Consider the following 26,632-nt stretch of genomic DNA (forward strand, 5'->3'; position numbering starts at 1 on the left):
CTGTTCCTAAGTGGGACCCATAGACCTAACTTCATAGTTCCCCTGACAGGTCCCCAAACACACTGGAACGTACCACTCTCTTTGGTAGGGAGGAAATCCTCACTCCACACCAACAGATTACATCAACTGCTTGCTTTCTTCCAAACCACACAGTGAGACACACAGTAAGACACACACTAACACACACACAGTGAGACAGACAGTGAGACAGACAGTGAGACACACACTGAGACAGACAGTGACACACACACAGTGAGACACACAGTGAGACAGACAGTGAGACAGACAGTGACACACACACACAGTGAGACAGACAGTGAGACAGACACTGAGACGCACAGTGAGACACACAGTGAGACACACAGTGAGACACACAGTGAGATACACACACACAGTGACACACACAGTGAGACACACAGTGAGACAGACAGTGAGAAACACAGTGAGACAAACAGTAAGACACACAGTGAGACACACAGTGAGACACACACACAGTAAGACACATAGTGAGACACACAGTGAGACACACACACAGTGAGACACACACTGAGACACACAGTGAGACAGACAGTGAGACAGACAGTGAGACAGACAGTGAGACACACAGTGAGACAGACAGTGAGACACACAGTGAGACACACAGTGAGACACACAGTGAGACAGACAGTGAGACAGACACTGAGACAGACACTGAGACGCACAGTGAGACACAGTGAGACGCACAGTGAGATACACAGTGACACACACAGTGACACACACACAGTGAAACACACAGTGAGACAGACAGTGAGACACACACTGAGAAACACAGTGAGACAAACAGTAAGACACACAGTGAGACACCCTGACACACACACAGTGAGACACATAGTGAGACACACAGTGAGACACACACACAGTGAGACACACAGTGAGACACACACTGAGACACACAGTGAGACACACACTGAGACACACAGTGAGACAAACAATAAGACACACAGTGAGACAGACAGTGAGACAGACAGTGAGACAGACAGTGAGACACACAGTGAGACAGACAGTGAGACAGACAGTGAGACAGACAGTGAGACACACAGTGAGACAGACAGTGAGACAGACAGTGAGACAGACACTGAGACACACACTGAGACAGACAGTGACACACACACAGTGAGACACACAGTGAGACAGACAGTGAGACAGACTGTGAGAAAGACAGTGACACACACACACAGTGAGACAGACAGTGAGACAGACACTGAGACAGACACTGAGACACACAGTGAGACACACAGTGAGACACACAGTGAGACACACAGTGACACACACAGTGACACACACACAGTGAGACAGACAGTGAGACAGACAGTGAGACAGACAGTGAGACACACAGTGAGACAAACAGTAAGACACACAGACACACACACATAGTGAGACACACACACAGTGAGACACACAGTGAGACACACACTGAGACACACAGTGAGACACACACTGAGACACACAGTGAGACACACACTGAGACACACAGTGAGACAAACAGTAAGACACACACTGATACACACTGACACACACACAGTGAGACAGACAGTGAGACAGACAGTGAGACACACAATGAGACAGACAGTGAGACACACAGTGAGACAGACAGTGAGACACACAGTGAGACACACAGTGAGACACACAGTGAGACACACAGTGAGACACACAGTGAGACATACAGTGAGACAGACAGTGAGACATACAGTGAGACAGACAGTGAGACAGACAGTGAGACAGTGAGACACACAGTGAGACAGTGAGACAGACAGTGAGACACACAGTGAGACAGTGAGACAGACAGTGAGACACACAGTGAGACAGACAGTAAGACACACAGTGAGACACACAGTGAGACAGACAGTGAGACAGACAGTGAGACAGACAGTGAGACACACAGTGAGACAGACAGTGAGACACACAGTGAGACATACAGTGAGACAGACAGTGAGACAGACAGTGAGACAGTGAGACAGACAGTGAGACAGACAGTGAGACACAGTGAGACAGTGAGACACACAGTGAGACAGACAGTGAGACAGACAGTGAGACAGACAGTGAGACAGACAGTGAGACAGACAGTGAGACAGACAGTGAGACAGTGAGACAGACAGTGAGACAGACAGTGAGACACACAGTGAGACACACAGTGAGACACACAGTGAGACACACAGTGAGACACACAGTGAGACAGAGAGACACACAGTGAGACAGTGAGACAGACAGTGAGACAGACAGTGAGACAGACAGTGAGACAGACAGTGAGACACACAGTGAGACACACAGTGAGACAGTGAGACAGACAGTGAGACAGACACCCACACGGTAATGTACATATAGACAAAAACCCAGTGCTCCATGTGATGGCAGAGGCAATGTTTTCTGTACCACGATAACATCAGATGGGAGGTGGAGCTCCTCCAAAACCAACACGCAAGAAGGTGGAATCAACCGGCCAAATCCCTCCAATAGCACACGGCAGTAGACCTAATTCATTCAATCATAAACTTATGTGGACTGCCATCCAACAATGTGATAAATTACTTAGAACACAAGGACCTGGTATACACAGGGCCTGGAGGCGAGTCACATACTTCCTGGGTTTGGAGGGTCACACACACTGTTATGAACACAGAGCACACGCACACTGAGTGTACAAAACATTAAGAACACCTTCCCTTTATTGAGTTGCACCCCCCTTTGCCCTCAGAACGGTCTCAAATCGTTGGGGCCTTGGATGCTGATAATGCTATACTGTAAATATTAGCGTTAACATGTGACGACTGGTTGACAGAGGTAGTTGCATGTCTGACACACAGTAGATACCAGTTCCATTACAATGGCTCATAGGTCAGGGCTAGATCCTGAACGTGGCTTCCAGAAACACTGGCCTGACACTGTCTGAGGACAAAGGCTGGGTTATGATATACTGGGGTTGGGCTGAGAGTAGACGAGGGCTGGAATATACTAAACTGCGCTGGGCTAAGAGAGGGGTCCTTCACACGGCTTCAATGGAATTCATGTTGGGTTGGCAGCATTAAGCAAAATCACATCTCCAACATTGTTACTTGGACAAAACTAATTCCTGGAAGAGTATGTTCAGGAGTCAGGGCTTCCTGCCCCACCTCCTTATCTCCCTCTCTCTCTTCATCTATCCATCTCTCTATCTGTGTCACCTGCCCCTGGCTGGCGACAGTAGGTCTCTGGCTCTGCGTGAGAACTCAATCTGTGTGACTGCAGGCTTTGTTCTGAGCGTGAGCCTGAGTGTGTGTGTGTGTGTGGTTGTGTGTTGAGGGAGAAATGTCAAAGAGGGTGATTTGTTACATCATCCAGCATTCCAATTCTCTCTCTCTGTGTGTGTGTGTGTGTGTGTGTGTGTGTGTGTGTGTGTGTGTGTGTGTGTGTGTGTGTGTGTGTGTGTGTGTGTGTGTGTGTGTGTGTGTGTGTGTGTGTGTGTGTGTGTGTGTGTGTGTGTGTGTGTGTGTGTGTGTGTGTGTGATAATGTGTGTATGAGTGAATCCTTCATGTCTTTGCCAATGGGGCCTGTGTGTGTGTGTGAGAGTGAGTGTGTGAGTGAGAGAAAGCCGGACAGAGAGATAATGTGTGTATGAGTGAATCCTTCAGGTCTATGTCAATGGGGCGTACAGTATGTCTAAGGATGGGGAAAGGGGAACTGGGCCCTGCACATGGAGACACTCTCTAAGCTATACACCATCTGGCCCTGCCCATCAAAGGCCTCTCTCTCTATGAACTTAACACACATACACTTTCTCTACATTACAGTCAGCCATCAACCAGACGTCCCTATTAGATTAGCCTCCATTACGTCCCAGTTATTCCCTGCTTGAAGCTTGGTGCCACTGCCACACAAAGACACAGGCCACATCCCAAACGGTACCCTATTCCATATAGTAGGGCCCATAGGCCTCTGGTCAAAAGTAGTGCACCAGAAAAGGAATAGGGTGTCGTTTGGGGATTCACAGTCAGACAGAATGGATGTGCATGTCTCAGATCCAGCTCCAGTTGACCCCCTCCAAACAATATTTAGCCCATTCCTCTATGTCTCCCTCAGGAAAGGGTTTTAAGTTCCTGTTTATAGGAGGGCCCAAGGCAGCGAAAAATGGGGGTAGATTGGATGCAATATGATCAGTAATTAATTTTGCGTTGCATTAGAGGGGGCTGTAGCCGTAAAGATGGAGGGATAAGCGCCGACTACAAGTGTCCAGGAGTCGGCCCTTGATCTAATGACAAGCAGAGTCATAGACACAAGCAATTATAGCGGGAAGGAGAGAGCGAGAGAACGAGCGAGAGAGCGAGAGAACGAGCGAGAGAGTCCCAAAGAGTGTCCATTCCATGTGACTGCTAGTGCTGCTGCAGGGGCCTCTGTAAATGAATAGGTCCAAGCAGCATTACGTTGTAATAGAAGGGAAATGAGAGCGAGAGAAAGAGAGGGATTGCAGAGAGAGGGATGAGAACAGGGAGCGAGAGAAGGTTGAGAGAGATGGAGATGAGAGGAGGGGGGGTAGTTGGTGCTAACACACATTAGGGCCTTGTGACTCTTTGCTGCTCCTAGTGGCAGTCTCCTCTCCCTAAGAGAAACCCCTCCCATAAAAATTGAAGGACCTCTTGGTCAGGAGAGGAAGAGCATCGCCACTTTAAAAATGAGTTCAACATTTGGATTGTCCGAAAGGCTGACACACACACATGCAGGCCCACACACGAGTGTACATCCACACACTTTTTGCAAAACCAAACAGGCGTGATTAAGAGTAGCAGTTGAAGGAGAGTAAATTAAAGTTCACACAAAGCTAAGTAAATGAAGTTGACCACTATCACATTTCACTTGAGAGAATAAATGGTCAGTAAATTGGTGGAAAGATTGAAACCATTAAATGATTAATGATGACAAATGATTAATGAGTGTTTGTGTGCACACGCGCATGTACACAACCATTCAAAAGCTTGGGGTCACTTAGAAATGACCTTGTTTTTGAAAGAAAAGCACATTTTTCGTCCATTAAAATAACATCAAATTGATCAGAAATACAGTGTAGACATTGTTAACGTTTATATGACTATTGTAGCTGGAAACGGCAGATTTTATATGAAATATCTAAATAGGCGTACAGAGGCCTATTATCAGCAACCATCACTCCTGTGTTCCAATGGCATGTTGTGTTAGCTAATCCAAGTTTATCATTTTAAAAGGCTAATTGATCATTAGAAAACCCTTTTGCAATTATGTTAGCAAAGCTGAAAACTGTTGTTCTGATTTAAAGAAGCAATACAACTTTTTGAACGGTAGTATATATACGCATGTACAGTGCCTTCGGAAAGTACACATTTAGCTTGTTACAGACCTATTCTAAAATGTATCCAAAAAATGTTTTCTCCTCATCAATTTCCACACAATACCCCATAATGACAAAGCGAAAAAAAAACAGTTAAAAAAAAAGTTTTAAATAATTTATATATATATATATAAAAACGGATATATCACATTTACATAAGTATTCAGACCCTTTACTCAGTACTTTGTTGAAGCACCTTTGGCAGTGATTCTTGGGTATGATGCTACAAGCTTGGCACATCTGTATTTGGGGAGTTTCTCCCATTCTTCTCTGCAGATCTTCTCAAGCTCTGTCAGGTTGGATGGGTAGTGTCGCTGCACAGCTATTTCCAGTTCTCTCCAGAGACGTTAGATCGGGTTCAAGTCCGGACTTTGGCAGCATGATGCTGCTACCACCTTGCTTCACCGTAGGGATGGTGCCAGGTTTCCTCTAGACGTGACACTTGGCATTCAGGCCAAAGAGTTGAATCTTGGTTTCATCAGACCAGAGAATCTTGTTTCTCATGGTCTGAGAGTCTTTAGGTGTCTTTTGGCAAACTTAAAGCGGGCCGTCATGTGCCTTTTACTGAGGAGTGGCGTCCGTCTGGCCACGCTACCATAAAGGCCTGATTGGTCAACTGCTGCAGAGATGGCTGTCCTTCTGGAAGGTTCTCCCATCTCCACAGAGGATCTCTAGAGCTCTGTCAGGGTGACCATTGGTCTCTTGGTCACCTCCCTGACCAAGAGCCTTCTCCACCGATTGCTCACTTTGGCCTAGCGGCCAGCTCTAGGAAGTCTTGGTGATTCCAAACTTCTTCCATTTAAGAATGATGGAGGCCACTGAGTTCTTGGGGACCTTCAATGCTGCATTAATATTTTGGTACCCTTCCCCAGATCTGTGCCTTGACACAGTTCTGCCTCGGAGCTCTACGGACAATTAATTCGACCTCATGGCTTGGTTTCTGCTCTGACATGCACTAACTGTGGGACCTTATATAGACAGGAGTATGCCTTTCCAAATCATGTCCAATCAATTGGATTTTCCACAGGTGGACTCCAATCAAGTTTTAGAATAAGGCTGTAGCGTAACAAAATGTGGAAAAAGGCAAGGGGTCTGAAAACCTTCCGAAGGCATGTGTGAGATTATGTGTGCGTGTCTGTGTATGGGTTAGTGTATGTTTATGACTGACCGGTAGCCGAGCCCACTATGTCTCTGGATGGTGACTCTGACATGGCGTCTGCCAGCCTCTCTCTCAGCCCCTCCTCGGTGGACTCCACAGAGCTCATGTGACGCAGGCCAAAGCTCTCTGGCCAGCTGCCACACACCTCCAGCAGGGTCACACTGCGGTCAAACGTCCCTGGAACACAAACACCACCATTTAGAGACAGTCAGCACAACACAACCACACACACAGTCAGTAGAAACCCAAAACATAGTCAGTTAAGGTACACAAAGTAGAAATATTTTACATATGATCTGTTAAAGTGCACTCTGATCAGTTTAACCATACACACTGTCAAAATACAAGCAAGAACCTTCTAATAGTCAGTATAACGGCATGCTCGCAATTGCACACATAGTCAGTCCAACCACATACACAACAGTCAGTCCAAATACACAACCACATTCACAACCACACACTAAATCCATATAACCATACAGATGGTCAAGTGGAGTACTGCCATCAAACACCTAAGCTGTGTTTGAATACTCGCACTAACTGTACTATTTGTGATGTACATTGAGTATGTAGTATGCTTATTGGTTTTAGTATGGATATAGTTATTATGCCAAATGTACCCGGATGTCGTGCTACATTTCCCCCAAAATTCGAAGAACACATGCAGTGGACACGATTCCCATGCTTTTAGGGTCCATAATGCAATTCTCCAGAAAATGAGCGTGGTACCACAACATTTTCAGATTTGAAGAAAATGGCGGAGAATATGCAGTCAAAGTCCGACAAGAGCGGATACAAATGTATTGCTTTAACTAATTATGACACATTTTAAGAGAATGTTGAGCAACGTAATAAAAAAGTAATGACTTTTCAAATAGGTTACACTTTATGCTGGCTGTCAGTTAGCAACGCTAGCCTTACAAACTGCATAGCATTATAGCAGTTGCTTGTATGTACCGGTATGTTAGCTAGCTACCTAACGTTAGTTGGCTACTAGTACATCGAACTTGCCAGTATATTAACTATATCTACCTAACTACCCAAAATGTATTGACTTCATTATTCACTTTATTCTTATCTAAGTGGTATAGTCGCTGTGTGTTCTCAATGGACATTGTTAAAGATGTCTAGTTAGTTATTTGTTATGCTAACAAGCTAGCAAGAAGTTGCATAGCAACAGCATCAACTTCCAGTAGACAGGCGAAGTGCTAGTACACTCAAATGAAAGAATACAATTGGTTTACAGTACACTAACATGAACTAATAGTATGTATAGTTGAAGTCAGAAGTTTACATACACTTAGGTTGGAGTCATTAAAACTAGTTTTTCAACCACTCCACAAATTTCTTGTTAACCAACTATAGTTTTGGCAAGTCGGTTAGGACATCTACTTTGTGCATGTGTAGCAGTGTGATGTTGCTCCCCTAGATTATGCACCAAGTTGCACACAAGGACCAATTCAAATTACAAAAAAATGTGTAGACTTCCACAAGTCTGGTTAATCCTTGGGAGCAATTTCCAAATGCCTGAAGGTACCACATTCATCTGTACAAACAATAGTACGCAAGTATAAACACCATGGGACCACGCAGCCATTATACCCCTCAGGAAGGAGACCCATTCTGTCTCCTAGATATGAACATACTTTGGTGAGAAAAATGCAAATCAATCCCAGAACAACAGCAAAGGACCTGCTGGAGGAAACAGCCAGAAGAGGACTGGCCACCCCTTATAGCCTGGTTCCTCTCTAGGTTTCTTCCTGGGTTCTGGCCTTTCTAGGGAGTGTTTCCTAGCCACCGTGCTTCTACATCTGCATTGCTTGCTGTTTGGGGTTTTAGTCTGGGTTTTAGTCTGGGTTTCTGTACAGCACTTTGTGACATCAGTTGATGTAATAAGGGCTTTTTAAAGACATTTGATTGATTGATTGAAGATGCTGGAGGAAACGGGTACAAAATTATCTATATCCACAGTAAAATGAGTCCTATATCGACATAACCTGAAAGGCCGCTCAGCAAGGAAGTAGCCACTGCTCCAAAACCGCCATAAAAAAGCCAGACTACAGTTTGCAACTGCACATGGGGACAAAGATCATACTTTTTGGAGAAATGTCCTCTGGTCTGATGAAACAAATATAGAACTGTTTGGCCATAATGACCATCGTTATGTTTGGAGGAAAAAGGGAGAGGCTTGCAAGCCGAAGAACACCATCCCAACCATAAAGCATGGGGGTGGCAGCATCATGTTGTGGGGGCAGTTAGCTGCAGGAGGGACTGGTGTACTTCACAAAATAGATGTCATCACGAGGCAGGAAAATGATGTGGATATATTGAAGCAACATCTCAAGACACCAGAAGTTAAAGCTTGGTAGCAAATTGGTCTTCCAAATAGACAATGACCCCAAGCATACTTCCAAAGTTGTGGCAAAATGGCTTAAGGACAACAAAGTCAAGATATTGGAGTGGCCATCACAAAGCCCTGGCCTCAATGCTATAGAAATTTGTGGGCAGAACTGAAAAAGCTTGTGTGAGCAAGGAGGTCTACAAACCCGACTCAGTTACACCAGCTCTGTCAGGAGGAATGGGCCAAAATTCACCCAACTTAGTGTGGGAAGCTTGTGGAAGGCTACCCGAAATGTTAGACCCAAGTTAAACAATTTAAAGGCAATGCTACCAAATACTAATTGAGTGTATGTAAACTTTTGACCCACTGGGAATGTGATGAAAGAAATAAAAGCTGAAATAAATCACTCTCTCGACTACTTTTCTGACATTTCACATTCTTAAAATAAAGTGGTGATCCTAACTAGCCTAAGACAGGGAATTTTTGCTCGGATTAAATGTCAGGAATTGTGAAAAACTGAGTTTAAATGTATTTGGCTCAGGTGTATGCAACTTCAACTGTATACTCATTAAGTATGTAGTATACATACACACTGAATTAAGTCAAGAGATTTAGTAGCTGGGACAAAGGCTGCAGCTACTGACTATGGCCCTGGTTAAAGGGATACTTCGGGATTTTGGCAATGAGGCCCAGTCACGGCTCTAACGCTAGAAAACACTGCTAGCAGGGCGAGTGGATGGGAGGGATGGCATCAAACTAGGGAAAGTTAAGAGCCACTGGACTGATAAACAGAGCGGAAAGAGAGAGAGAAAGGCAGATGTTGAGAAAGACAATGACTGACAGAAAAGGAGGCATGATGGAGCAGAGGAAAGAAAAAGGCAAAACAGAGAAGGAAATAGAGAGAAAAACACCAGAACAAGACTGGAATGATCTTTATCATAGAAGAGTTGCTATCGTTTTGTTCTCTGGTGGTTGTTTGCTGGTTGTTATTTGGGGGTTGTTATTTGGTTCTCTCTACCTGACACCTTGTCCCCTGGCCCAGACTGGGTCTGTGTTATCAGAAGGAGCAGCGACAGTGGACTCTTTGATCTCAGAGTTAAGTTCAGTGGCTATCTAGGCCCTAGGTGTATGGAGGTCTGGCCAGCCTCAGCCACACTCCAGCCCACTGACAAGCTCTAATGCTGGGGCGAGAGCCTGCACGGGCTGCACTGACAGGCCTGGTTTTACACACAGATAGGAAGGACCAGGTCTCCACTTGGCTATCTGCTGTTAAGACACACACTACACCGGGCCAGGCAGGAGAAGCTGATAACTTTGCACCACTTCATAAAGAATCTGTGTGTGTGACTCCTCAAAAGATCCCCCCCTTGCCAGCAGGCCCACAATCAAAGCCATGGCCAAGAGCCTGCCTGTAGGGTGTTGTGGTGTGTGTGTGAGAGAGAACAGTAGCCCTGTGTGCCACAATAGCGCTCTTGAAGGTGACATGATGTTATTATGGTTACCAAGCGGTTGATTTTATGTTTTACCACAGTGTGGAATTGAATTTTCCACCGTTAAAACAACCCTCCGGCAATGCTGTGAAATGTGGCCTATCTTTCTGAGACCTCACTATGCTGGTATGTGAACCGTGAGCTAGTTCATTTGTTTACATGGGCTGAGTATGTAACGAGTAAGTAATGCATGTAATTGAGGTGTGCAACCTTGTGTTAGGCTGTGTCTGCGTGAGCGTCACTGTGTCCTCCTGAATTCACTGTCACAGCACTTCAGACGCTCTATGGAGACTTCCTTCACAAATCTATTAACCCATCAGTCTCAATTAACATGATGGCAGGACCCTAATGGTACGACCTAATTACTCTCTCACTCACTCACAGTCACACACACCCACCCACCCACCCACCCACCCCTGGGGTTCACATCAACCACTACAGAGCAAAAACATTAAACACAACACAGAAACCATTACACCAAAGTATGTTGTTTTAAATACTATTCCAAAACCACCATGACACTGGCCAAATGGACAATTTTGGACTATATAGATGTAAACCCCAGAGAATGGTGAGCCAGATATGTAGCTGTCATGGTCAGTAGTCCCCCCCTCTCTCCCTGCATCAGGGGTGATGTCTGCTCGTTTATCCCATGTGTAACTCTGTGTTGTTGTTTTTGTCACACTGCTGTGCTTTATCTTGGCCAGGTCGCAGTTGTAAATGAGAACCTGTTCTCAACTGGCCTACCTGGTTAAATAAAGGTGAAATAAATAAAAATGTCTCCATGCTCCAGCATGTGACAGCAAGTCCCACTCCTCCACTCCGGTCATTATCATGATGATGCTAGTGAAATAACAGCCAGACTCCTCAGGGTTAGTAGGAACCGAGGGGCGTAGTGAGTGTAGAGCAGCAGGATGGGATTCTTCCTCTGCAGGGTGGGGCTTTGCTTCTCCAGCCCTCTTCTCATTTTTCACTGACAATGTTCTAGGAACAACTAAAACATGAGGACATGATGTTCACAAGCATTTTAGTGACAGGAGAGAGAGAGAAGAGACAGAGGGGAGAGAGAGAGTGAGAGAGAGAAGAGACAGAGGGGGGAGAGAGAGAGAGAGAAGAGACAGAGGGGTGAGAGAGAGAAGAGACAGAGGGGAGAGAGAGAGTGAGAGAGAGAAGAGACAGAGGGGAGAGAGAGAGTGAGAGAGAGAAGAGACAGAGGGGAGAGAGAGAGTGAGAGAGAGAAGAGACAGAGGGGAGAGAGAGAGAAGAGACAGAGAAGAGACAGAGAGAAGAGACAGAGGGGAGAGAGAAGAGACAGAGGGGAGAGAGAAGAGACAGAGGGGAGAGAGAAGAGACAGAGGGGAGAGAGAGAGTGAGAGAGAGAAGAGACAGAGGGGAGAGAGAGAGAAGAGACAGAGGGGAGAGAGAGAGAGAGAGAGAAGAGACAGAGGGGAGAGAGAGAGAGAGAGAGAGAGAGAGAGAGAGAAGAGACAGAGGGGAGAGAGAGAGAGAGAGAGAGAGAGAGGGAGAGAGAAGAGACAGAGGGGAGAGAGAGAGAGAGAGAGAGAGAGAGAGAGAGAGAGAGAGAGAAGAGACAGAGGGGAGAGAGAGAGAGGAGACAGAGGGGAGAGAGAGAGAGAGAGAAGAGACAGAGGGGAGAGAGAGAGAAGAGAGAGGGGAGGGAGAGAGAAGAGACAGAGGGGAGAGAGAGAGTGAGAGAGAAGAGACAGAGGGGAGAGAGAGAGAAGAGACAGAGGGGGAGAGAGAGAGAGAGAGAGAGAAGAGAGAGGGGAGAGAGAAGAGACAGAGGGGAGAGAGAGAGAAGAGACAGAGAGAGAGAGAGAGAGAGAGAGAGAGAGAGAGAGAGAAGAGAGAGGGGAGAGAGAGAGAGAAGAGACAGAGGGGAGAGAGAGAGAAGAGAGAGGGGAGAGAGAGAGAAAAGACAGAGGGGAGAGAGAGAGTGAGAGAGAGAAGAGAGATGAGAAAGATAGCAGAGAGAAGAGAGAAAGAGACAGAGGGAGGATGTGGACAGACACATTTTTTCATCATGGTTAAACTAAAACCCAGGCTGGATTAGTTTTCTCCCAGCTGTTGGTTCACCACCACACCGACTGAAGATCAGGTCCTACTGATCTCTCCCAGCTGTTGGTTCACCACCACACCGACTGAAGATCAGGTCCTACTGATCTCTCCCAGCTGTTGGTTCACCACCACACCGACTGAAGATCAGGTCCTACTGATCTCTCCCAGCTGTTGGTTCACCACCACACCGACTGAAGATCAGGTCCTACTGATCTCTCCCAGCTGTTGGTTCACCACCACACCGACTGAAGATCAGGTCCTACTGATCTCTCCCAGCTGTTGGTTCACCACCACACCGACTGAAGATCAGGTCCTACTGATCTCTCCCAGCTGTTGGTTCACCACCACACCGACTGAAGATCAGGTCCTACTGATCTCTCCCAGCTGTTGGTTCACCACCACACCGACTGAAGATCAGGTCCTACTGATCTCTCCCAAAGCTAGTTTCCTTAAAGACTTAATCAGTGTGTTCACCTTTACAACAGGGCAGCAGCTCTGGATGGCACAGCTGGACACAAACACACACTGCACGCAACGCATAACAACCGGCCACACGCCATCATCTCTGGGCTACCTGGTTGCTAAACAGCCTAATGACGGGAGGCTAACGGTTGGCTAGCTGATAGCAGTAATTCAATTAGGCTTTACTGCAGGGGGGTGTCATTAGAGTGATGGAGCTAACGAGGCTTAGTGCTGTAAACGAAGGGTTGTGACTCTGGGACGGCAGTTATTTGTGTTGGAAAAACAAATGCCTTCTGTTAACAAACATGCCATGGCGTAAATCACGATTTGACCGGAGGGAAGGCGACAGAGGTGTACATTTGGAAAGATACAGACTAACCCTCTGAGTTGGACCTGGGCAGCCTGTACCTGGAGCAGGGAGGGTATGGCTGTCTTGGTGTGATGACTAGCTGGGATGTGAGGCGGCAGACTTGAGGTTGCGGCTGTGTCTTAATCAGTAGGCTCTGTCCTCACAGTGGTTGTGAAACACACACGCACACACACACACTTCCTCTTGCGCTGTGAACCAAGTCTGACAGAGTGTGTGTGACAGTGGCCAGGCAGGGCCATGGAAACAGGAGTCAGTGAAAGAGTGGAGAGCTGCCTGCCAGAGTAGTTTAGTGGTGGGCGACATGTTAGTGTTAATGGAGATGGATTAACAGCTGTGATAGGTAGCTAGGAGGTCTCTCTTTGCTCTTCACTAGATACCCTTTCTTTCATTACACTAGGCCCTGCTTTTAAATACATTTACCCCCCCCCCCTCTCCTGGGTCGACTGAGTACTAGTAATCCTTTCAATAGTGTGGCTTGCCCGGGGCCAAAGACTCACGCCCGCACGCACGCACGCACGCACGCACGCACGCACGCACGCACACACACACACACACACACACACACACACACACACACACACACACACACACACACACACACACACACACACACACACACACACTTATAAACACGCATGCGCGGCTGCGCTCACATAGTCATCACACAGAACACGTAAGCATGCACGCATGCACACAGACACATGTAAGCGCACACACACGTAAGCACACACACACAAACAGAGGCTCTTCACTTTGCACCTCCCTGTTTAAAGGAGAGTCAGAGGCGCAATGATGGCTAGCTCACGATTAGCCTTAAACCTTTAATAGGTGAGACGGTCTCTGCACTGTGTGTGGTACTGTCAGACAGACTTCAAAGTCTCTGAGACACGTATACACAAACACATACACTAACACGCCTCTGTACTGTAGTGTGGTACTGTCAGACAGACTTCAAAATCTCTGAGACACGTATACACACACACATACACTAACACGCCTCTGTACTGTAGTGTGGTACTGTCAGACAGACTTCAAAATCTCTGAGACATATACACAAACACATACACTAACACGCCTCTGTACTGTAGTGTGGTACTGTCAGACAGACTTCAAAGTCTCTGAGACATATACACACACACATACACTAACACACCTCTGTACTGTAGTGTGGTACTGTCAGACAGACTTCAAAGTCTCTGAGACACGTATACACACACACATACACTAACACGCCTCTGTACTGTAGTGTGGTACTGTCAGACAGACTTAATAATATAATAATAATATATGCCATTTAGCAGACGCTTTTATCCAAAGCGACTTACAGTCATGTGTGCATACATTCTACGTATGGGTGGTCCCGGGAATCGAACCCACTACCCACTTCAAAGTCTCTGAGACATATACACACACACATACACTAACACGCCTCTGTACTGTAGTGTGTTTACATACATTTCTGACTAGGGTTGTTACTGTGACCATATTACCGCCACACCTGCAGTCACGAGTCATGAGGGCAGTCAAATTCCATGTGACTGTTTAGTCACGGTAACTAGGCTTCTCCAAGCGCTGATGATGCTGATGGTCATTACTAGCCTACCAAACGTGCTAACTGCCTGGTACTCAGCATACTATTGTCCCGCTAATCCCTCTGACATCAAGGCAAATGTAACCGAAAATCTAATAAAACACTTCATGAGAGCTCATGTTTCTATAGGCAGGCTATGAAACTGCGGAGAAAACACAGTGAAGGTCTCTATTAAAAAGAGGATCTTTCTATAGGCTAAGTCTGCTATATTTCCTTCTCAACTTTCCTAATATTAAGCACATTGTTCATCTTTACAACAGGAGTATAGCCTACCTGGGTGGCATCAAAATGAACCACATGAAAAGCATCCTCCCTTCCCTATTTATGTATTTCCCCCCCGCTGCCCCTGTTTCGATACAGGTGCATGACAATGGTTCATTCAAAATCAAAACAAATTTCACATGTATATATTATTTAGTATATGTAAAGACAAGATTAAATCAAGAATAGTCTGATGGGTGACAATATTACCCTGTCACTCTGTGAATTATACATTATCACTTGTGAATGATGCCAAGCATAAGAAACTGCCTTGTTTTTTGCGACTTTTTCGAATCATAGTCGCACACCTCATGTAGCCTAGCCCATAGGTCTATATGTTTTGATAAGGTTTGTATCACAACTAAAGTGAACAAATAACTTCTTAAAAGTAAGCACATTAATCCGCTTTACAAGGCGTTTCTCTTTCTTTCTCTCTCTCTTCTCTTGGAGGACCTGAGCCCAAGGACCACGCCTCAGGACTACCTGGCCTGATGACTCCTTGCTGCCCCCAGTCCACCGGGTCATGCTGCTGCTCCAATTTCAACTGTTCTGCCTGCGGCTATGGAACCCTAACCTGTTCACTGGACGTGCTACCTGTCCCAGACCTGGTCCCAGACCTCTCCGAGGTGCTGACCTGTTGCACCTTCTACAACCACTGTGATTATTATTATCTGACCCTGCTGGTCATCTATGAATGTTTGAACATCTTGGCCATGTTCTGTTATAATCTCCACCCGGCACAGCCAGAAGAGGACTGGTCAACCCTCAGAGCCTGGTTCCTCTCTCGGTTTCTTCCTAGGTTCTGGCCATTCTAGGGAGCTTTTCCTAGCCACCGTGTTTCTACACCTGCATTGCTTGCTGCTTGGGGTTTAGGGCTGGGTTTCTGTACAGCACTTTGTGAGATCAGCTGATGTAAAAAGGGCTTTATAAATAAATTTGATTGAATTTGATTGATAAGCAGCAAGTGAGTTTCAAGTTTGGTGAAGATAATTTTCACCATAAAAATGCACCACGCAGCACTCAGGGAGAAGGGCACCACGCAGCACTCAGGGAGAAGGGCACCACGAAGCACTCAGGGAGAAGGGCACCACGCAGCACTCAGGGAGAAGGGCACCACGCAGCACTCAGGGAGAAGGGCACCACGCAGCACTCAGGGAGAAGGGCACCACGCAGCACTCAGGGAGAAGGGCACCACGCAGCACTCAGGGAGAAGGGCACCACGCAGCACTCAGGGAGAAGGGCACCACGCAGCACTCAGGGAGAAGGGCACCACGCAGCACTCAGGGAGAAGGGCACCACGCAGCACTCAGGGAGAAGGGCACCACGCAGCACTCTGGGAGAAGGGCACCACGCAGCACTCAGGGAGAAGGGCACCACGCAGCACTCAGGGAGAAGGGCACCACGCAGCACTCAGGGAGAAGGGCACCACGCAGCACTCAGGGAGAAGGGCACCACGCAGCACTCTGGGAGAAGGGCACCACGCAGCACTCAGGGAGAAGGGCACCACGCAGCACTCAGGGAGAAGGGCACCACGCAGCACTCAGGGAGAAGGGCACCACGCAGCACTCAGGGAGAAGGGCACCACGCAGCACTCAGGGAGAAGGGCACCACGCAGCACTCAGGGAGAAGGGCACCACGCAGCACTCAGGGAGAAGGGCACCACGCAGCACTCAGGGAGAAGGGCACCACGCAGCACTCAGGGAGAAGGGCACCACGCAGCACTCAGGGAGAAGGGCACCACGCAGCACTCAGGGAGAAGGGCACCACGCAGCACTCTGGGAGAAGGGCACCACGCAGCACTCAGGGAGAAGGGCACCACGCAGCACTCAGGGAGAAGGGCACCACGCAGCACTCAGGGAGAAGGGCACCACGCAGCACTCAGGGAGAAGGGCACCACGCAGCACTCAGGGAGAAGGGCACCACGCAGCACTCAGGGAGAAGGGCACCACGCAGCACTCAGGGAGAAGGGCACCACGCAGCACTCAGGGAGAAGGGCACCACGCAGCACTCAGGGAGAAGGGCACCACGCAGCACTCAGGGAGAAGGGCACCACGCAGCACTCAGGGAGAAGGGCACCACGCAGCACTCAGGGAGAAGAGCACCACACAGCACTCAGGGAGAAGGGCACCACGCAGCACTCAGGGAGAAGGGCACCACACAGCACTCAGGGAGAAGGGCACCACGCAGCACTCAGGGAGAAGGGCAGCTTTGTTCAATTGTATTCTTCATACTATAAAATAATATAAAATAATGCCAAGGAATTGTAAGCAAATCTTGTTTGCTAAATGAACTAGTGTAGCCCACAGTCATTTGGCATAGCCACATCAGGACAACTCAGAGTATGATATTCTGTCATGCTTCTTTAGATCTGTCTCAAATAAATAAGTGATTTATTGTGAAGGTGTAGGCCTTGTTACATGGATTTATTAGACTTTTAAAACGTAGATGTTCCAAAGGTCTGCATCAGTGGCTTGTAGGCTGTGTGGAAGACTGGAGATGCTAAATGTGTTTATGTTCATTAACGGTCAATTACCGTGAGACCGGCAGTTGTTTGCTTGACAATCAGCGGCCCTATATCTGACCCACATGCTCTCTCTCGGTGGGGGGACCTTGAGGGCAACAGCATGGCCTTTGAGCCGTTCAATAGGGAAAGTAAAGGGTCTAAAAGTGGCGGAAGGTTCAGTCAGTGAGATCAAAGGATAGAAGGGAGATAAGACCTCATTGTCCCAACAACATAACCCCCATACCAGGACGGTGAGAGTGACAAGGACGCAGATATCCCAGCAGATAATCACTCTCTGTTCTCTCTCTGTGTGTGGGATTAGACCTGTGACTCAGCCTGTCTCCCTTCTAATCTGAAACTGGAACCTTCATCATCAAAATGGCTGATAACGGGATACTGCAAATTCTGCACAGATTGTGGCTTGGAAAAACTTCATGTGTGTGTGTCAATGTACACCTGACTGCACTGTGTAGTTCCCAAACACACCAGTGCCATATGTTCATGGGTTTTGACCCAATGGTACCACACATATGTGTCTGTGTTTGCACACGCATCATGTAAAAACACAGAGCACCATGTGATGTGTGTCTTCTTCAGTACTGATTATGCTGGCTTGTCAAATGAAGTGGTGTGCACACAGTTATGAGGGCACCTGAGAGGGGACAGATTGGCTATCGAGAGCACACACACACCTCCCGATATAAATGACTGACAGAGTACGAGAGGCCTGGCATGATGCAGGCTGGGTCTCTGGTGTATAGAGCAGAAAAATATGGCAACATGGTTTATTCCTGGATAGGAATGATCTTATCAACACAATAAAATATATTTTTTTCACAGCAGTTTTAGGTTTAAAATATTATCTTTGGAATCCAGTCATAGGTTAGTCAGAATATTATATTGACTGGGTCCAGTTATTTATCATACTACAGTCTATGTTCTAACTAGGCCTACCTTACCATGCCCTGTGCCCTCCAACCTTACCCCCTCCTGTCCCTCATCATACCCCACCACAGGTTTTCCAGGTCCCCATAAGCCACCACCAAACATGGCGCTGCTGGGTCCAGTGACCGGGCCAACCTGGAGGCCAACCTGGAGTCCAACCTGGAGGCCAACCTGGAGACCACTCTGGAGGCCAACCTGGAGACCACTCTGGAGGCCAACCTGGAAGCCAACCCGGAGGCCAACCCGGAGGCCAACCTGGAAGCCAACCTGGAAGCCAACCCGGAGGCCAACCCGGAGGCCAACCCGGATGCCACCCTGGAGGCCAACCTGGAGACCACTCCGGAGGCCAACCTGGAGTCCACCCTGGAGGCCAACCTGGAGACCACTCTGGAGGCTACCCTGCCTTAAGGGGCCTGTGGATCTGGTTTGAAGGTCTGTTCTGCCTGTGTTTTGATGCTCTGACCATTCAACAACACAGAAGAGAGACGGGGAATAAAGGGAAGTGAATGTGCCTTGCTGGGGGACAAGACCGCTCTGTTTTCTCCTTCTCTCGTTCTTTATCCAGGACCCTGTGCTGACGGGGTGTGTGTGTTCGGGCCGTGTGGTGGTGATGATGGGTTGAGGAGGTGCCCTGGGCTTGATTAGAGGGGAGCCATGGGTTTGACACAGAGAAGACATCACCAGGGTGTTTCGTGACAAACGACAGGCGTGGTCTGACAGTGAAAACGTGTGTGTGTGTGTACTTCTACGGCCTGGTGCCGAGGGGTCACCCTCAGGGCGGAGAATCAAGCATTAACACTCCCTTGGTCAAACAGCAGGTTTCACTACAACCCAACATGGCAACACAGAGACGCAAATAGCCTTCATATCTTTCCCCAGAATCTGGCAACCCAGCAAACACAACGGATGGATCGTAAATGAGCCCTATGGGCTCCGGTCAAAAGTAGTCTACTACAGCATATAGGGATAGGGTGCCATTTGAGACAAATACAATCCCATGCCACTTTAACTTAACCCCTCCTAATTTAACACAGACTTTTCTGGTTCTATCTCATAAAAAATAATGTATATAGCATCTCCCCAACCCAATCACCTTGGGGAGGCTTGTCCCTTCACCTTATTACCATAAGTGGCAAACCACACCTAAACAAAGTGTGGGTCTAGGTAAAACATGGACTGTCTTTGGAAAACAAAGGCCTATCTTTGGTAGTGCACTTCATGGTTTAGCAGTAGTTAAATGATTTCAGGAAGTATCATGATGCAGTGTAATTGAATGAGGCTAATGTGATGATGATGCGGTGACGGTCAGGAGTTACACACTGATATGCAGGCCCATTTGTTTCCTTGACAGGACAGAAATGTGTCTCACTCTCTCTCACACGCTCTCTCCCTCCCTCTGTTGTCATAATCTCTCTCTTTCCCATGGTAACAATTCCATACCCAATTGTTATAAGATCACAGAGGGGACCTACTTCCAGGAAGTAAAATCTGCTTTTGGAGAGAATATTCAACACCTAAAGTACCTCTAATCTCATTGTCAACACAAAACACTGATCACAACACAATGTAAGACTAGGAGTGTGTGTATGTGTGTGTCTGTGCTTGGGTTATCAATCATAGACACAAGTAGTTTGTCTTTCTTGGGTACGACTCACAATCCATCTTAAAAGGAAGTAATCTGATTGGGCAAGAAATGTGTTTGGTTGTTTATCCGGACGTGGAGTGTAGAGCTTCAGTTCAGTTCTGATGTGATGTAGAGAGCTTCAGTTCAGGTCTGATGTAATGTAGAGCACTTCAGTTCAGTTCTGATGTGATGTAGAGAGCTTCAGTTCAGTTCTGATGTGATGTAGAGAGCTTCAGTTCAGTTCTGATGTAGAGAGCTTCATTCCGTTCTGATGTGATGTAGAAAGCTTTAGTTCAGTTCTGATGTGATGTAGAGAGCTTTAGTTCAGTTCTGATGTAGAAAGCTTTAGTTACGTTATGATGTGATGTAGAGAGCTTTAGTTCAGTTCTGATGTAGAAAGCTTTAGTTCAGTTCAGATGTGATGTAGAAAGCTTTAGTTCAGTTCTGATGTTTATGTAGAGAGCTTCAGTTCTGATGTGATGTAGAGAGCTTCAGTTTAGTTCTGATGTGATGTAGAGAGCTTCATTCCGTTCTGATGTGATGTAGAGAGCTTTAGTTCAGTTCTGATGTGATGTAGAGAGCTTTAGTTCAGTTCAGTTCTGATGTAGAGCGCTTTAGTTCAGTTCTGATGTGATGTAGAGAGCTTTAGTTCAGTTCTGATGTGATGTAGAGAGCTTTAATTAAGTTCTGATGTGATGTAGAGAGCTTTAATTAAGTTCTGATGTGATGTAGAGAGCTTTAGTTCAGTTCTGATGTGATGTAGAGAGCTTTAGTTCAGTTCTGATGTGATGTAGAGAGCTTTAGTTCAGTTCTGATGTGGAGCGCTTTAGTTCAGTTCTGATGTGATGTAGAGAGCTTTAGTTCAGTTCTGATGTGATGTAGAAAGCTTTAGTTCAGTTCTGATGTGATGTAGAAAGCTTTAGTTCAGTTCTGATGTGATGTAGAAAGCTTTAGTTCAGTTCTGATGTGATGTAGAAAGCTTTAGTTCAGTTCTGATGTGATGTAGAGAGCTTTAGTTCAGTTCTGATGTAGAAAGCTTTAGTTACGTTCTGATCTGATGTAGAAAGCTTTAGTTCAGTTCTGATGTGATGTAGAAAGCTTTAGTTCAGTTCTGATGTGATGTAGAAAGCTTTAGTTCAGTTCAGTTCTGATGTAGAAAGCTTTAGTTCAGTTCTGATGTGATGTAGAGAGCTTTAGTTCAGTTCTGATGTAATGTAGAGAGCTTTAGTTCAGTTCTGATGTAGAAAGCTTTAGTTCAGTTCTGATGTGATGTAGAGAGCTTTAGTTCAGTTCTGATGTGATGTAGAGAGCTTTAGTTCAGTTCTGATGTGATGTAGAGAACTTTAGTTCAGTTCTGATGTAATGAAGAGCTTTAGTTCAGTTCTGATGTAATGTAGAGAGCTTTAGTTCAGTTCTGATGTAATGTAGAGAGCTTTAGTTCAGTTCTGATGTAGAGAGCTTCAGTTCAGTTCTGATGTGATGTAGAGAGCTTTAGTTCAGTTCTGATGTCATGTAGAGAGCTTTAGTTCAGTTCTGATGTGATGTAGAGAGCTTTATTTCAGGCTGATATGATTGTGTCCTAAACCAAGTATTCACCTGGGACAAGTTATTTTCTCTCATCTTCGTCTCATTCTGTCATTTTCCGAAAGCCGCTTATCTGGCTGTCGCTGGACCCCTCTATACCCTCTATTCATGGGTATTCACAAAATCCGACCCTAGTCACCTACTCTTGGGATGGCATAACTGTCAGTAGTAGTGGACTGTAGGCGCCGGTTACTTTCGGCGCTGACAGAGATGGCCGATAAAATTTGGCTTGTCACCAAAAGCACTCACAAACTTCTACAGATGCACAATCGAGACCATCCTGTCGGGCTGTATCACCGCCTGGTACGGCAACTGCTCCGCCCACAACCGTAAGGCTCTCTAGAGAGTAGTGAGGTCTGCACAACGCATCACCGGAGGCAAACTACCTGCACTCAAGGACACCTACACCACCCGATGTCACAGGAAGGACATAAACATCATCAAGGACAACAACCATCCGAGCCACTGCCTGTTCACCCCGCTATCATCCAGAAGGTGAGGTCAGTACAGGTGCATCAAAGCAGGGACCGAGAGACTGAAAAACAGCTTCTATCTAAAGGCCATCAGACTGCTAAACAGCCAACACTAACATTGAGTGGCTGCTGCCAACACACTGACTCAACTTCAGCCACTTTAATAATGGGAATTGATGGAAAATATATCACTAGCCACTTTAAACAATGCTACTTGATATAATGTTTACATACCCTACATTACTCATCTCATATGTATATACTGTACTCTATCATCTACTGCATCTTTATGTAATACATGTATCACTAGCCACTTTAAACGATGCCACTTTGTTTACATACCCTACATTACTCATCTCATATGTATATACTCTACTCGATACCATCTACTGCATCTTGCCTATGCCGTTCTGTACCATCACTCATTCATATATCTTTATGTACATATTCTTTATCCCTTTACACTTGTGTGTATAAGGAAGTAGTTTTGGAACTGTTAGGTTAGATTACTCATGGGTTATTACTGCATTGTCGGAACTAGAAGCACAAGCATTTCGCTACACTCGCATTAACATCTGCTAACCATGTGTATGTGACAAATACATTTGATTTGATTTAGTGTTGGCTGTAGATTTCTCCACAGTACTGTACATCAATATTCTGATAACGCTTCCGTGGTTTTAGAGTCTTCACATTAATCATGTAATGGAGTTTGAGCAGAGCCACCAAATGAATACAGCACATACATATTCCATAAGAGGTTATGATCACAGCTTTCATAATGGGACATTCTGATCTGACGAGAATATTATTGTTGAGTTGTGAAGAATGTTGGGAAAAATAAAGAGTGTTCCTACATAGTTAAAGGTCCAATGCAGGTCTCAATATCAAATCATTTCTGGGTAACAATTAAGTGCTTTACTGTAATTGTTTTCACTTACAATGATCAAAAAGAAACAAAAATAGCTTCTTAGCAAAGGGAAATTTCTCAAGCAATAATTGTGCTAGGTCTCTTTGGGAGTGGTCTAAGTGGGGAAAGGAAAACTGACAATTTGCTGTTATTGGCAGAGAGGTTTGGAACTTGCTTTCTTATTGGATATTAACTAATTTACCGCATGGTGAAGTCACCATGGAAGGCCAAAACTCCATCCAATCAAAACAGGATGACATTTCTGGCTGTCTTTCCAAACAGCTCTTACTAAAAAAGGACATTACCATAACTTTTACAATTTCACAGTATCATTCCAAGCTCAGTGTAATATATATATAAACCACAGGAAAATCACATTTTAGATTGCACAGGGCCTTTAAGGTGGCCTCCCTGTCATTACTCTAGTCTGATCTATTCACCTCTCATTCCATTTATATCTCCTCTGGAGGGAGGATGAGAGAACGCTCCTTCCCTCACACAATCCATCCCTAAATCAATGGTCATTCGCAGAATCCAACCCTAGTCTATTACATTTGGAATGGCATTAGCAACACTAGAAGTGGACTGCACAGACTGTAGATTCCTCAACGTGTGTGTGTGCAAGTATATGTGTGACTGTGTGTATGTGACTGTGAGTGCGCCACTGTATCTAGAGTAAATAAAATAAAAAATCTCATTCTAAACATGCTCTTAATAATTGAATGGATACACAACCATTAGTCAATGTATCTGCCTTAGCCCTGGGTCCAGCCCCTGCCTGGCCTCCAAACAAGCTCTGGAAATCCTCACCCCACATACCTGCAGTAAAAGTGTCAGGAGCTGCGCTTTTATCACACACACACACACACACACACACACACACACACACACACACACACACACACACACACACACACACACACACACACACACACACACACACACACACACACACACACACACACACACACACACACACACAGCGTTGACGTCTCAGTAGCCCTGTCTTGATACACACACGTCCAGCCCTGCCTGTCTCTCTCCAGTCTTCCATAATGAAGATCACCAAACATTTACAGATGAATAGTCTATATCCATATTGACATAGACAGACATGTCTTGATACAGTACTAATGACATTAACCGCACAGAGGCTGTCACAGACTCAGGCGTTATTAAGTTGTCAGTCACTGCTGCATGTTCCCTATATAGTGCACTACCTTTGACAAGAGCCTCTGATAAAAAGTATCACACTATAAAGGGTATAATGGGGCAATTTAAGATGAATAAAGTTAATATTCAGTTAAGAGTAATCAACACAATGCATATGTTTTCCCTTTATATTATAGACATGATTTCCAGTGTTCTATTTGGGACACGCCTTTTGATGGTCACTAATTTTGATACTGAATATTATGGAGGTTTTCACCTTTATTTACAACTGTGACCTGGTCAAGATAAAGCAAAGCAGTGCGACAAAAACAACAGTTACACATGGGATAAACAAATGCACAATAGAAAAAGTTTATGTACAGTGTGTGCAAATGTAGGAAGATTAGGGAGGTAGGCAATAAATAGAGAATAGAGGCAAAATAATTACAATTTAGCATTAACACTGAAGTGATAGATGTGCAGATGATGATGTGCAAGTTGAGATACAAGGGTGCAAAAGAGCAAAAAAAAACAATATGGGGATGAGGTAGTTGGGTGGGCTATTTACAGATGGGCTGTGTACAGGTACAGTGATCAGTAAGCTGCTCTGACAGCTGATGCTTAAAGTTAGAGAGGGAGATATGTCCCCAACCCAAGGAATAGGAAGCCGATTCTAGATTTAATTTTGGATTGGAGATGCTTAATGTGAGTCTAGAAGGAGAGTTTACAGTCTAGTCGGACACCTAGGTATTTGTAGTTGTCCACATATTCTAAGACAGAACCGTCCAGAGAAGTGATGCTAGTCGGTCGGGCGGATGCGGGCAGCAATCGGTTGAAAAGCATGCTTTTAGTTTTACTAGCATTTAAAAGCAGTTGGAGGCCACAGAAGGACTGTTGTATGTATGGCGTTGACGCTCGTTTGGAGGTTTGTTAGCACAGTGTCCAAAGGGCCAGTATACAGAATGGTGTCGTCTGCGTAGAGGTGGATCAGAGAATCACCAGCAGCAAGAGCGACATCCTTGATATATACAGAGAAAAGAGTCGGCCCGAAAATTGAACCCTATGGCACCCCCCATAGAGACTGCCAGAGGTTCGGACAACAGGCCCTCCGATTTGACACACTGAACTCTATCTGAGAAGTAGTTGGTGAACCACGCGAGGCAGTCATTTGAGAAACCAAGGCTGTTGAGTCTGCCGATAAGAATGTGGTGATTGACAGAGTCGAAAGCCTTTGCCAGGTCGATGAAGACGGCTGCACAGTATTTTCTTTTATCGATGCCGGTTATGGTATCGTTTAGGACCTTGAGCGCGGCTGAGGTGCACACGTGACCAGCTCGGAAACCAGACTGCATACTGGAGAATGTAAGGTGGATTCTAAATCTGTTTGTTAACTTGGCTTTTGAAGATTTTAGAAAGGCAGGATGAATATAGGTCTGTAAGGGTTCTCATATCTGTTGATAGTGATTGATGCCAAACTGGAGGTAAAAGGAGCGAGGACACGGATCGTTATTGTATTCTGTGACCCTGTGTGGTTCTGTAGCAGCTGATGTGACTTCCTACAGGCCTCTCGGTGGGTGTTACCAGAACATTGGTTCTGTGGGATTAGAATATAAGGGCCTTCTTAGAGAACACCAGTTAGACATGTTCTCTGCTTCTATGCCGGAGGTTGACTCCCTGTTGCAACTTGTATGAAACCAGATTGAAATATATGTTTCATTTAAACAGGCAATTCAATTAAGAACAAATTCTTATTTACAATGACGGCCTGGCAATAGACAGGGAATAATAACACTGTAAGACAAAACAGACAACACAGACGGAAGACACAGCACTAATATAACAGCAAACAAAACAGTGTGTGTGTGTGTGTGTGTGCACGTGCAGGCATGTGTGTGGTGTTTGTGAGGTAAAACAACATCCTTCCATACATACTGCAACGCCAACTAGTGACATCAGGTGACAACTAGAACCAACTACGTCTCAACAACCAGTTCATCTATTTGTCATTTGAACTCAAGGGACACCAGGTACTGGAGTTTGAGGTTGGCACGGAGGGAATACCAACACCAGGGGGCTGAGTAATGACCATTTCCATGCTCGGTTGTAATTTTCAGGAGTCTTAGCATAAAACAAGATTGAGATCTGTGCTTGTGTGCATTTTCATTTTGAGTAAACAAAAGGATAGCTAAAATGGCAATTTTCCAAAAATGTCCTTATAAATAAGAATGTACCAGTGTTTGAGCCTGGTGTTGCCAACTGACAGCACTGGTGAGTTAGACGTCTCTGATTGGTGAGAAAATGAAGGGCTGCATGATG

The 26,632-nt window shown here is 45.8% G+C and overlaps 1 protein-coding gene across 4 annotated transcripts in view; it reads right to left on the bottom strand.

Annotated features, from left to right (window-relative positions):
• Window positions 1-26,632, bottom strand: part of LOC124005537 (BCAS3 microtubule associated cell migration factor-like) — a 368,286-nt gene that overhangs the window by 23,249 nt on the left and 318,405 nt on the right. For all 4 annotated transcript variants that reach the window (XM_046314898.1, XM_046314900.1, XM_046314901.1 and 1 more), the window contains one exon: window positions 6,541-6,708. In XM_046314898.1, the coding sequence (XP_046170854.1) occupies window positions 6,541-6,708 (168 nt within the window). The remainder of the gene's footprint in view (window positions 1-6,540; window positions 6,709-26,632) is intronic.

Source organism: Oncorhynchus gorbuscha, linkage group LG19, assembly GCF_021184085.1.
Source record: "Oncorhynchus gorbuscha isolate QuinsamMale2020 ecotype Even-year linkage group LG19, OgorEven_v1.0, whole genome shotgun sequence".
NCBI lineage: Eukaryota > Metazoa > Chordata > Actinopteri > Salmoniformes > Salmonidae > Oncorhynchus > Oncorhynchus gorbuscha.